Here is a 14,124-nt window from a genome sequence, read left to right on the forward strand (position 1 = left end):
CAGCTCTTTTCTATTCTATTCTATGTGTCATGTTGTTCTATTCTATTCTGCTTATGACTATTCCATGTGGTTCAATTCTATGTTATTCTATCCAATTCTGTTCTGCTTCATTCTGCAACTTTTATCTGTTCTATTCTATTCTATTCTATTTTATGTACTACTGTTTAATGTGGCTCTATTCTGTTATATTCTATTCATTACTCTTCTGTTTGGCTCTATGTTCATTCTGCTCTATTTTCTGTATTTTTTATGTTTAATATTGTTCTATTCATTTATATTCTATTCTATTCACTACAGTTCCATGCAGCTCTTTTTCAATTCCATTCTGTTCCATTCCATTCTATACTATTCCTTATTGCTGTATTATTTTCTGTTCTATTCTATTCTATTCTTTGTTATGTTGTTTTATTCTATTTTGCTCATGGCTATTCCATGTGGTTCTATTCTGTTTTATTCTATCCTATTCCAATCTGTTTTATTCTGCATTTTTTTCTGTATTGTTCTATTCTATTTTATTCTGTTCTACGTATCACTGTGTATTACTATGTATTCTCTTTAATTCTTTTCTATTATTTAGTGTTCGACATTGTTTGCTTAGTGTCTAAACTGTTCTTTTCTGTTTTATTATGTTTATTTTTCCCCAATGTTCTATCATATTATAAACTTTACTGTTCTAAGTGTAATGTTTTTTTTTTCTTTCCTGTTGTTTTTAAGATGATCACGATGATGATGATGAGGGGTTATAGGGATGATGACTAATGAGAGCGCGAGGATGGTGATATTGGTGAATGGGGAAAGCTTGAGGATAAGACCCCCCCCCCCCCTCTCTCTCTCTCTCTCTTCCTCTCTCTCTCTCTCTCTCTCCCGAGCGCGCGCTCCCATCGGGCACCTGCGGGACACGCGCGCACCCGCTGAAGCGGCGGAGAGCGAGCAGCAGCAGCAGCCGCGTGCATGTCCGCGAGAAGCCGGGCGGGCAGGCTCCAGAGAGCGGGCTCGGGCTCTGGGTCCGGGTCCGGGTCTGGGGGTGAAGATGAGCAGCGCTGGAAAGAGGAGAACGGCGGTGTGGATGCACATTACCTGAAGAGCGGGAAACCGGCGGGGGACGCGGCGCGAGGATACCGGTACAACATGTGAGTACACGGGCTGAGTCCGGACCCTGCCCCGGACCCTCTCCGGGACCCCCTTAATACATCCTCAGGGGGTCTTAGCGCACTCAGGGGGCTGGTGGGGGGAGTTTGGGGGGAGTTTAATGGGAGATAATAAACTACTACTGGACTTTTAGACTCTGATCTTCCCAGCATCACCAGTTCAACCAGTAACTGATCTTCTTCAGCAGGTCATGGTGGAGGATGCTATTAACCCTGTTCTATTAGATGCAGGTTTTATTCAGTATTTGTTCATGAAGGGCATGAGTGAGTGGGACTCAAAATAATTATTCAAAATAAGTCCCTAATAACCAGCCCTGATGAGGACATAGACTCTATAGCGCCACCCAGTGGACATTTACTCTATTTACTCCATTTACTACAGGTTTTCAGTGCTTAGCTCCAGCTTAAAGGAGAACTCCGGTGTAAAATGGACTTTTGCTGTAGTAAAACATGATAAAAAAGTACTTACCTTTGATAAATAGCACACCTCCGTTCTCCCACAGCGCTCTGAGATCCAGAAATTTTAACAGTTTATCCAAATATCCTTCAGACTGGGTGACATGGGGCATAGTTTGCCCTGATAAATCATTTTTACCACCGTTATCCAGCTCAAAGTAGTTCTGCATCTCCTTGGTAGAATCCGGAGACCCCTGACATTGGAAACGAGGAATTAATGACTTAAAAAGTGCACAAGAAGCTTTTTAAAAAACCCTTTTATATCCTGTATAGACATATACATACATAGACTTGACATAGCGTATAGCAGCCAGCACCAGGAGGCAGGCAATGTGGAGTCTATGTATATATATATGTCATTATGTTATTTTCAGTGCAGTAATGCGTTATAGGATGTAAACAGTGTTTTTTAAATAAGCTTCTTGTGCAGTTTTTAAGTTATTAATGCCTCATTTTAAATGTTAGGGCTCTCCTCATATGGTTCAGGCTCATACAGCACTATTTTGATTGACTGTGCCAGATGGATTACGCTGACAGAAGCGTCAGAATGAACAGGCCTGCATTCGGTATGAATCCCCATGTGTCTTTTTTAATGAATGACTAAAATGTGTAAAAGCCTCCAGTGAAGATGAGATGAGTACACTATATTGTATACTGTACTCATCTTCACTGAAGGCTTTAATTAGTCTAATCTAATTCTTGTTTTCTGTAAGGTGGAGGTGGGATAATACCACTCAAACTATGTGTCCAGATGTTTGTGGACAGTGGAGGTGTATAAAGACCCCCAGTATTGAGCTATGGAGCAGCCATCCAGTACTTTTGGGTAAAAGTTGGAAAGTTGGGGATGTTGCTGTATGCAATCAATTAATCCTCCAAAATCCTCCCTGGACAGGATAGAGACATTTACTCCATCAAAAGCAGGATAAACACTTTTTTATACCCTTGAAGAAACAATAAAGGAGCTAGTGTCCCAAAACACCTTTATACGTTCTGAGGTGCTATCTTGTAAGTAAGGTTAAAACACTGGCCAGCATGCTCATGGTAAAGCTATGTGAATTATGGGAGTTGGAGTGAGGTCTGATAGTGGGTGTCATGTGGATGGGATGTTCCATTTCTGATGTTGTGCATGCATCTAACATTTCTTGATCCAAAGTGTCACATGTGCACTGGCTATACTGTAGATAATAGAAGGCATTACCACCCACAGTGGACAGTGCAGTGGGTGGTAATGATTGTGACCAGCATTGTAAGAAATGTCTGGTAGAAAACAGATCCACATTCAACACTGGAGACCCCATACAGGTATCCCACAGGTCAGGGCAGCATTGTTTTTAGCTTTTAGGGAACATGGCAAAAGACATGGGATATATTACTAGTTCTTGTTCCATGAAACATGACATGTGACTGTTTATGTATCTTTATATTTTAATACTTAAATATCTCTTTTAAAGGAACTACCAGTAATAAACATGAGTAAAGCCCTATACGGACAGGATTAGTTTCTCAGGGGGGCGTCTGTGAAAAATATAAGACACTACTCTTTGATTAAACTCTTGCATCCGGACTGCAAATGAAAAACAGGAGGACCAGTGATTTTTTTTTTTTTTGCCTTTCTCGGTCATGTGACATTGTGTTCAGTAGCTCCTCCATTTCCACTCGCTGCTTTGTTTTTACGTGGATCTCCATGGAAGCCTGCGCCCAAAGTGTAGTTATGGTGTGTGTCAGCGGACAAAAAGCTGTTTTATTAAACGTGAGGAGACGAAACTCAGAGATGTGCTTCTGGACAAGAGTAAAATTACTGGATGACCATGGAGTTGAAAAACAGTAGAAAATCAGTAGATAATTCAGCCTGTAATTTTCTCAGAGGACATCTAAGAAAAAAACACATACATGGTCGTTCTGGATGGAAATAAAATCATAGAGGACCCCCCCATAAAAGAGAAAATTACCCCAGGATCCCCTGAGTACCTTATTTTCCACCCAAATAGTGTTAAAATGAGTGAAATGTGAAATGGCTCGTGCAGGTTGCCAGATTGACACACAGTGGCAAGCGATGGCGAGTCTTACTCTGTACTTTCTTACTTGGATAGGTGAATATATACATTTTAGTGTCCAAAATGTCCTTCTTTACTATGCTAGTGATTGTGGTTAACTATCTAGCTATGGTTAGCAACCTTACTAAAGCTCAGTTCAGCAGAAATATAAACAGATCACCCATTCCTATGGCTACATCACAGTGTTTGCATGATGTTGCATACACCTGGCAAACCTGAGTGTGGAAGTTGGGCTAGGTAAAATGGCAGTGGGAAATTTCGGAGGCTAAATCCCACATAGATTGAACCCCTATGATGTACTTCAGAGTTTAAGTAAGAAAATACTGTCTAAAACTCTGCAGACGAGCTTCCAGTGCTTAAACTCAGCATGTTTCCTTAATATCTGATGGTACATCCTGATCATATTATGAAATAATACAGAAAATATATAATCCCTAATGGTTCTTTAAAGATTGTTTTCTCTATGATGAGAAACGGTGTGGATAAGTTGGACTGTTTGTCACAGCGTATTTGCCACAGCGTCTGCAGTGATCAGCTGCTGAGCAGCCGTGCTAACCCCAGTCTGACCGGATGGCTGCTTCAGGCTCTGAGGCTGTAATAGTGTGTACCTGTGAGCCTGTGTGTGATAAACATGCGCAAGCTTTGGAGATGCTGTAATACATCAAAACGACTGTTCACATTAGCGCTACAGCTCAACTACCTCCTGTAATGTGTGCGTGTGCTGTCCTGACAGAAATTGAAATAGATTTTTGCAATGACCGACATTATATTCTTCTTGTGCGAGTGGACATGTGGTCTGCATGGTGATGGATTCTGCAGCACAGATGGTTTTTCTTCTGTGTGTTTGTTTTGAATGGCTTATGAAGAAACGTGCAGCCAAAACTGGCCACAAAAAGCCACCTTTAGCTTCTCCTGAGGCCTGGCATTCCTGAATATTGAGAATAGCTCACAGTTAATATTTCCAGAGATGAAATGAGTAAAGATTTAATTAAGAAAAGTAATACCTTCTCAAATATATATTTTTTCTTTACCACAGTTACAGATACGGACATTGCGATCCGATCCAGTGGATCAGTTTTTTTTTTTTAATTATTATTATTTTTATTTTCAATTTTTTTTCCCATTTTCTCCCCAATTTACATAGCCAATTACCCAACCCACTCCTTAGGACCCCCCCTATCACTAGTGATGCCCCAACACCAGGAGGGTAACGACAAACACTCATGCTTCTTCTGATACATGTGAAGTCAGCCACCGCTTCTTTTCAAGCTGCTGCTGATGCAGCATTGCCGAGCAGCCAGCGCACTTAGATGAAAGCGCAGCAACTCAGTTCCGATACATCAGCTCACAGACGCCCTGTGCTACGGACATCACCCTAGGAGTGATGTGGGGAGAGAGCGCCATCTACCCACCCGGAGGGAGCAGGGACAATTTTGCTCCCTCTGAGCGCCGGAAGCTTGATGGCAAAGGGTATCTGCTTTTTAAAATTCCAATTACTGTGTTATGGTAGCAGATCATCCTCTTTCATCCTCTAGGCACAATTAACACACAATATTCTCAGCTACTGAAGTGAAGAGCTTCTCAGAAGGCAACTAAACAGTTTAGAGTGTGCAGTGTGCAACTGTTTTACAGTGGAACTTGAAAATGCAACCCAGCATTTGTGGTTCTATGTGGTTATATAAACAGTCTGCATGACTATTTTCTTGGTTTTAATACACCTGTGGACATGGAAAACTATGTATAATATAATGTATATATTGCAATAACAAAACAATAATTACAATAATAAAACATTGCAATACTTTGATATATATTATTATTTTCTCACATCCCTACAGTCTTCCTTATAACAATTTTAAACTAACCTGCTATATTATATTGCATTGTATTATATTTATCTGTTTACTATTTTAGAGTGTTTAAATCCTGTCATCATCTGATTTAATGAACCAGAAGGATTGATATTGCTTGTAGCAGCAGGTTAGAGTGAGAGTGGTGAGTCTGTTGGACACAGTCAGTTTTTCACTCATTACAATTATGGCCCACTGATGTGAATTAAACTGCACTTCCATCAGCAGAATGGAAACTGGGCCATAACCCCTAACTAAGGTCTGAGAGGTGCTCTGATTATAGTTATAATTGATTTAAGCAGGAATCACCCCACTAATACAAACGCATAATAGAGGGTGCTGCCATCTCCCCTTCTAGCCACTTTATCACAAGGATTGCACTGTGTGTGTGTGTGTGTGTGTGTGTGTAGTGTTAGTCAGAACAACAGCTAACATCTGGAACAGACACTATATGGACAAAAGTATACTTTTCACAGAGACTTGACAAGCTGTGTGTGTGCCTTTGCACATATGTGTCAGCAATAAGTGCAACATAAAGTAGATAAATGCATTCATTGGAATAGGAGGTAGTGCACCTCTTGGTGAGAGCTCGCTGATTACTAGACATGCCTCTACAAACACACTCAGAGCCATTTTGTCCAATTGTCAGACTTTAAGACGGGGACGGGTTGAATGGAAAGTTTGTGTAAGACAATAACTACAGCTTAGCTTAGCTTGGCTCTGAGGTTTTTTTGTGTAGGAAGTGTGATGCTGCAACAACACAGTGTACAGCAGAGTGCACACAAAAGAGTTTGTTAATTAATATGTTGGAAAAGGATGATGTAAAATGTTTCCCATTTTCTATTTTCTGCCTTTTTTGTCTACCCTGCCACCTTAATCACCTAGTTTTACATTACATTTTGAGGACGCAACTGTTGTATCCTCCCCAGTACAGTAGTAGAGCTCTCGTACTATGAGTGGACACCAGAGTTTTTGAGCTGTTCTGTTTTCCATTTTTTCTACAATGTGGAAAGTTGTACCAAGCTTTTTTGTGTTAATGGGTCTTTATTTTTGCTCTGTTAGTTTGTACATGGGATGTTGCAGACTGGAAAAGTTTGAAACAAACCCCATGAGCAATGCATAATTTTACTTAGAGATACAGGATAGTCATTTCTATGACTCCATCTGTCAACCAGCCACTATTGCCTTTAATGGCAGTGATGTTGAGAATTAGAAACCTGGACTTCCTCAAACTGTTACTACATAATTTTACGTGACAAATTCTAGTTCTGTATGGAATCCTATGATTAAGTATAGGTTACGTATGAAGGCCACATGGTGTGCACTTTAATATTGCCTTTGCTGTGGAGCAACACACTGCACCAGCTGTTTGTTCCACGTTTTGGGGAGCCATTGTATACAACAGCTATCAGGACATTTTTTCTAGTGATACGAGGGACCCTAACAGCTCAGAGATATGTGCAGGACATCCTTTGGCTGGTCTTCTAATGTAATTAAAAGTATTTTTCAACAGGATAATGCTCGCCCACATACATCAAGGGTTTTCCAGAAGAGCAGCTCAAGAGAAGCAGGTGTCTACAAAGTTTTGCACATGTAGCGTATGAGCTACATCTCTTGGGGTCATTTTTTGGTTCCTTTGCTTGCTTTTTTTACGACTGGAGAGCTCCTGCTTATGCCTTCCATGAAGATCATTTTAAGAGCTGACTGGACCCGTATTGAGACTGGTTGACAGGAAGAAGGAGCAGCATTAGTACAGCAGTAATGCAGCTTCTGAGGAGCACAGAAGATGTTAGAATGAAGATCTGGTTTAGAGCTAAGTGGCTCTCTTTTCTCAAGCATCCAGGCAGTGAAGAGACCACCAGCCAGAGGGAGTGTGTGTGGCTTGGCTGACTGAAATGAATTTTCTTGCTGAAGTGAAGCCCTTGCGGAGCAGAGCTGATGCAGTCTGGGGAATGAAGATGTAATTAAACACATGTCGTTTTGCATTTGTTTATTCTCGCACTGCCTCTGATCACTGGGGTATGTGAAGGATGGATGGGTGTGCTGTGAAAAGTTCTAGTGGGAATGGCTTATAGTGACAATTCAAAATTTTCATATAAATTACTTAATTGATAATTAATTTCAGAGGATCTATGCTAGTCTTTGATTAAAAGTGGTTTATTTACACTTAAAAAAAAAACTTTGGACCAACCTAAAAAAAAAAATACTCTAATTTGTTACACCTAAATATATTTGTTTTTTTTCAATGTATATTTATGATTTAGTTAGAGTCTAACATTTTGATTTAAACAAGTTATTTAAAACAAATAAAAAAGATGATTTATGATATATATATATATTTTTTTTTTTCTATTACAGCCATATATAGTTTTACTTTTAAATAAACTAATTCAATCATTTTAATTCTGTAATTCATCTAGTGTTTCATGAAATACATTATTTATTTTTCTACTTTCTATAGTCACAAGTATAAAACTTATTGTACTTGTTAATTATGTTAGAATAACTCAAAATTAAAAATAAAATACAGTAACAATTAAAGTTAAAGAACCTTTTCTTACTAGGCTCTCATTCCTTAATTAGCCACACAAAGGCAGTATAACTGTGCAGTAATACAACTGTGAACACTGCAACACTCAACAATAAAGAAAACAGCAACTTGCTCTTACAGCCTACAACACTCTATACAAGCATTTAGCCGTTATATAAGTAGCTAAGAGAAGATAACCTGAGGAGGTCATGCCCTTTATGTGTAATAGTGGGGATGGGAACCAATAAGAAGAGTGTGAGACTGACTGACAGAAAAAATCCTCCAGGAGGAGTCATCTGATGTGATGATGTAATTTATTTTAAGTTGTTTTAATAGGTAATGAATTTGCTTTCAGGCAAACTGAGTAGTTAGTTAGCCAACTTGCTGATCTTGGTCATGCTGTTAAATAGGGGTGGGAATTACTGGGCATCCCATAATAAAATATTACCATAATACATTGTCCACAATAATGATGACGCTTAATACATTGAAAGACAATCCTCTATAATACTCTATGGCATCTGTGTTACTGAAGAGTATAAAATACTCCTAAATAAGTAAATACCAGGAATTATGGATTTATTGGTGTTTTAAGGTTTCCCCGAATTTACTATCAATATTCTTAACCACAAATTTACTCTATTGATTTGTACATGTAGTAATGAATTACAGACAAACCAAGCCTCCCTGAAGCTGCGGGAGTCTCCCTCATTTCAGTAGAGGCTCCCTGATGCCCGCGAGTCACATATAATCTCCCGGAATTCAGAACGAGCACAAACGCGCACACAGGCCACAGACTTTTTTCTTTAATCGCGTGTGGGAAGGAGAGAGAGGAAACAGAGAGGGTTCTGATTGGCCTGTTCTCTGCAAAGAGTCTGTTAGACAGCCAATCAGTTTTTAGTGTGGGCGGGCAGTGTTTTTCCCCCCTCCCGGACGGGATTTGTTCAGTGAGTGAGAGAAAGCAGATCATGGCGGAGGCAATATTAATAATTATTGTAATATGATATGAAATGTTTTTGATGTTGTGCAATTTTTTGTGATATTGTAACTGTCAATTTTTGTCAAATAAAGGCTTCCCCCCCCCCCCCCCCCCCCCCCCAAAAAAAAAAAGGAAAGCAGAGGCAGGGCCTTCCAAAAAGAAAAAAGATAAAACTCATTTCACCTCTGAATACTCTAAATTTAATTTAAAATATAGTTAATTAATTCATTAATCATTTATTAATCAATTAATAGGGGGGGGGGGGGGGGTGGTAGGGTAACCTCCCTGAAATCAACTTGTGCAACTTGGGATGTCTGGAAGTAGCAACTTTAGTAAGTCAAATTGGGTGAAAGTCTTGGGGACTTAAGAGCTCCTATGTTTCAATAAAAATATCAATATTTGACGCCACGTATCAGTAACGTGTCACAAATGAAATCAATATAATATATCGTGATATTTTTGTTGAATCAATATTTTGTTACACCCCTCCTGGTCAACCAGCTCATTCAGCCTTGGTCATACTAGTTGTTAATGAGCCATCAAACAAAACCATCAAATAAATCGTCATTATTAACCAGGATAATAAAGTAATCAAACAAATCATACCCTGTGCTGGTCAGGAGCTGGCCAACAGTGTCTTTTTTTAATGGTATTTCAGTTCGATTTACTAAGCTTTTATTATTCGACCATTCCCAGGAAAATACAGTTCGAATAAGCTCTCATAATAACAGAAGCCCTGCTTGGACATTTGCATGTGCTTTAATTGCATTCGTTTGCATTTCCTGTGTTTGTGGCTGCAGTTAATGTTGTTTAGCGATGCTGTAATATGCTTGCCATAGTTTTATTGGATTTAATGGTGTTCTACTGTAGATCATGCAAATGTGAAAGCTGTGTTTGTGGACGTTGTGGTTGTTGTTTCCTGTTTCCTCATCACTGTTTGTATAGTCAGACTCAAGAGGCAGTTGATATGTGCATCAAAAATCAAAGAAAGGAATGTGTTTAAAATTTGTCGTATAAATGATATATACTCGAAAGAAAAAAATACATGTGGACATTAGTCTTAAACAGTGGTGAGAAGCAATTATTGTAGAGGTCTAGATTTTTTCCAGGTCCAGTACTTTTACACTTTTACTTCAAGATTAAAAGCTTGAGTTGATGATTCAACTTCTACAGAAGTATTTTAAAGCCTAGTATCTATACTTCTATCTACAGAGTAATGAATGTCAGTCAACACTTGTCACACCTTTGCTTTTGTGACTACAGTTAAATTCAGGAGTCAGGTCCTCTAAAATAATTGATTTAAATGTGTTTTACTTAAACATATTGTGCCATTACTGCTCATTTCACAGCACTCTTACAGGAGGAGACTCAGTCTGTTGCTGGCACTGAAGTGGATGTGATGATGAGGCACCAACCTGTGGTTTGACTGTGGCATCTGTTGTGTTTCATTAAAAAGCTATTAAGGACAGAAGGTGTTTATGGTGTCGGCAGGGTTCTGGCCCCGGTCTGCTGCTGCTCACGTCCTGTCTCACGCAGTTCTCCCGTGAGTTAATATCCCGAACCAAACATCCTGCTCAGGGGTGGCTACCTGTTGGTGTGGTGTCAAAGTGTAATATCATATTCAGCAGTGGCAGCCAAGTCTAGAGAGTCCAGAGAGTCGTCTTTCCACTTGGATGAACGAGGATGGTCTGAGGAGACGTGTATCTGTCTGAAGTGCTTCTTGTTGGAGACGTCTACAGAGCTTTACTCATAAAGTGTGATTGAGTACCTTTAAAAAAACTTACAGTAAAATCTTAAGTATTGAGTATTGAGTGAGAGTTCTTGAGGTTTGAGGTTAATCATCCACTTCTGTTTCTCTTTATACCTCCAGGAAGACACTGGACACCTTCCCCGGCCGGAGGATGACCCTGCAGCGGGAAAAAGGTCGCAGGCAGGCTGTCCGCGGTCCGGCGTTCATGTTCAACGCTCGTGGGAGCAGCCTGACCGCCGAAGAGGAACGCTTTCTCGACGCTGCGGAGTACGGCAACATCCCGGTGGTCCGCAAGATGCTGGAAGAGTCGGCCACCCTCAACGTGAACTGCGTGGACTACATGGGGCAGAACGGACTGCAGCTCGCCGTGGGGAACGAGCACCTGGAGGTGACCGAGCTGCTCCTGCGGAGAGAAAACCTGGCGCGAGTGGGCGACGCCCTTCTGCTGGCCATTTCCAAGGGTTACATACGCATCGTAGAGGCCCTGCTGGGTCACCCTTCGCTGGCGGGCGGAGAGCGTCTCACCCGCAGCCCCTGCGAGCTGCAGGACGACGACTTCTACTCGTACGACGAGGACGGCACTCGCTTCTCGCCCGACATCACGCCCATCATCTTGGCCGCCCACTGCCAGAAGTACGAGGTCGTGCACATGCTGCTGCTGAAGGGGGCGCGCATCGAGCGGCCGCACGACTACTTCTGCAAGTGCGCCGACTGCACGGAGAAGCAGAGGAAGGACTCCTTCAGCCACTCCCGCTCCAGGATCAACGCTTACCGAGGCCTGGCCAGCCCCGCATACCTCTCGCTCTCCAGCGAAGACCCCGTCCTCACCGCCCTGGAGCTCAGCAATGAACTGGCAAAGCTGGCCAACATCGAGAAGGAGTTTAAGGTAGGATGGTGCACTATTAATTGCATGTTGGGTGTAATCGACCAGCACTTTTAAAACAGGCAGTTTTCTCATTATTTCAGATGTAGGCGGTGTCTTAGCTAGTTTTGAGTTTTGAGACTAATACAGTACAGTAGCTACAAGTACTGGAGGGTAATCTCTTATACTTTTACTTGTTTATGTGGCTTCTGATAACAGTATGTCATATGATGGCGAATCACACAAGCAAGTCTTTTTGAGATGAATTAACTTAATTTGAGACTTGATTTGAGGTATATCTGTACAAAGTGTACAGATTCAGTAGACTGAATAATTCAGTAGACTGCAATACTTTCTATACTTTTTTTTTCTTATACTATACTCGATGTTTTTAGGATTTTGGTCAAACTTAACAATAAGGGACACAACCAACAGTGCTTATGACAGTAATAAGCATTTTAAAATTAAAATTAAACCCTACTAAGCCTGTATTTATAGATAAAAAAAGTAGAAGTGTCACTTTTTTAATTCAGTACACAGCTCTGGAAAAAAATAAGAGACCACTTCAGTTTCTAAATCAACTTCCCTGATTTTGCTATTTATAGGTATATGTTAGAGTAAAATAAATATTGTTATTTTAAGAGTTCAGAAATCAATATTTGGTTGGAATAACCCTGGTTTTTAATCACAATTATCATGCATATTGGCATGTTCTCCTCCACCAGTCTTACACACTGCTTTTGGATTACTTTATGTCACTCCTGGTGCAAAATCAAGCAGTTCAGTTTGGTTTGATGGCTTGTGATCATCCATCTTCCTCTTGATTATATTCCAGAGGTTTTCAATTTGGTAAAATAAAAAAAATCATTTGGTGGTCTCATTGTTTTTTTAGAGCTGTACATCAATCAGCCATAACATTAAAACTGTGCTCTGACCATTTAAGGCACAGACACCACAAGACCTCTGAAGATGTGTCTTGTATTATCCTGTACAAGACCCTAGCAGGAGGTCCTGTAAAAAGTCCTGTCTTATAAGTTCTATAGAGGCCAAACTGTGATGTTCTTGTGGTAGTGCATCTACCAAAATAGGAGTACCACTTAAACCAGATCATCAGGTTAATTCACTTCACAAGTCAGTGGTTGTAATGTTACGGCTAATTGTAATATACAGTATTTAAAACCATTTTTCAGTCCAGTTTTTCCGTTTAAGCCTAAACTATAACAACTGCATAAACAATAATTTTCCTAGACTGCAATTTAGGCCAAAACTGAACTCAATCCTCCACTTAATCCACTTAATATTCAATCCAAAGTTTCAGCACTATGGGTTTTTTGTAATTCATGCAGAGCAATAGGAGTTTGGTTTTTGAGGTCTTTGCAGGATTCTGGTCGTAACTGAAGTGTGTCCTGTAGATTCATTGTCACTGCCAGAGATAGCAGATTGTCAGGAGACACCTATAAATCAAACTTCCACATAAATCAAGATCTCCCAGTGAGAAAATGATGAACTAGGACATTGAGTTTCGGGTTTAGTAACACGCAGAGCGTGACGGGAGGAGCAGAATCTCTCTCTCTTTTTCTTCTCTTTCTCTAAGTCGCTGCAGTCGGCCACTGATACTTTTTACATTCATAATTTTCTCTTTTTTTCTTTACTTTTTCTTCATTAAGGTCTTTAATCTGTGGACTGTTTATACAGCTTGAAGTGAAGTGGTTGATTTCAGTTGAACTCTTATTCATGCATGTGTTTGTGTGTCTGTGTTGTGTTTTTTTGTGGGCGTTTGCTGGCGACAGGATAAAAAGAGGCATAAAAAAGAGACGACGCAGCACAATTGCTTCTCTCTGGTAAATATGTTTACAAATATCTAACATAATTCTTTTTGAGCAGAGTGTGATTCATCGCTGCCTGGGCTGGATGATGTCATGTTACAATATTTTATTTATTTATTTATTTAATTATTTAAGAAAAAGCCTTAAATTGAACAGAACTGTTGCCAGATTAACTATTTCAAAATGCAGCTACACTCTTTAAATTTTAATTTGAAATTGTTACATAGGGTCCTTTGGGTGATAAAACTGAAGAATCACTTTTGGTTTGATAAAGAACTATGGGCCACATTTACCAGTATCTTTCTAAGAAAATGTTTGAATTATTTATTGAGTAATGTCCTAACAAATCAACACAATTTCTAACACAAAATTCTAAATGTTTTTAAACTTGCAGGATTGTTCACAGCTCTTCACTTATGATGAAAAATCCCATTGTTCTCGTTAACTGAACACAAAAACGCTGGTGGATGTCAGACTTTTTGTGAAAACTATGGGTGGGTACAGCAAAGAGCAGCATCTACCTTAAAAAAGACCAGATAAGTTTGATTTGAAAAAAAAGTGAGCAGAAAGAAGAAGTTCACTCTGAGAAAAAGCATAAAGTTCATGCTTGCCCTCTCAAACACCTTAGCAACCAGCAGGAATGGCATATCGTTGCTGTCCAATGAAAAC

General features: G+C 39.9%; 1 protein-coding gene across 5 annotated transcripts in view; it reads left to right on the forward strand.

The window, feature by feature from the left end:
• The first annotated feature begins 906 nt into the window (after positions 1–906).
• trpc3 (transient receptor potential cation channel, subfamily C, member 3) overlaps positions 907–14,124 on the forward strand; it is a 62,986-nt gene continuing 49,768 nt past the window's right edge. For 2 of the 5 annotated variants that reach the window (XM_022672001.2, XM_022672003.2), the window contains exons 1-3: positions 907–1,130; positions 10,888–11,653; positions 13,420–13,470. In XM_022672001.2, the coding sequence (XP_022527722.2) occupies positions 952–1,130; positions 10,888–11,653; positions 13,420–13,470 (996 nt within the window). In that variant the 5' untranslated portion in view covers positions 907–951. Of the gene's footprint in view, positions 1,131–10,680; positions 10,772–10,887; positions 11,654–13,419; positions 13,471–14,124 lie in introns of those variants that run through there. The other 3 variants (XM_022672005.2, XM_022672004.2, XM_022672002.2) reach the window with 2 other exon arrangements.

Source organism: Astyanax mexicanus, chromosome 2 (assembly GCF_023375975.1).
Source record: "Astyanax mexicanus isolate ESR-SI-001 chromosome 2, AstMex3_surface, whole genome shotgun sequence".
NCBI lineage: Eukaryota > Metazoa > Chordata > Actinopteri > Characiformes > Acestrorhamphidae > Astyanax > Astyanax mexicanus.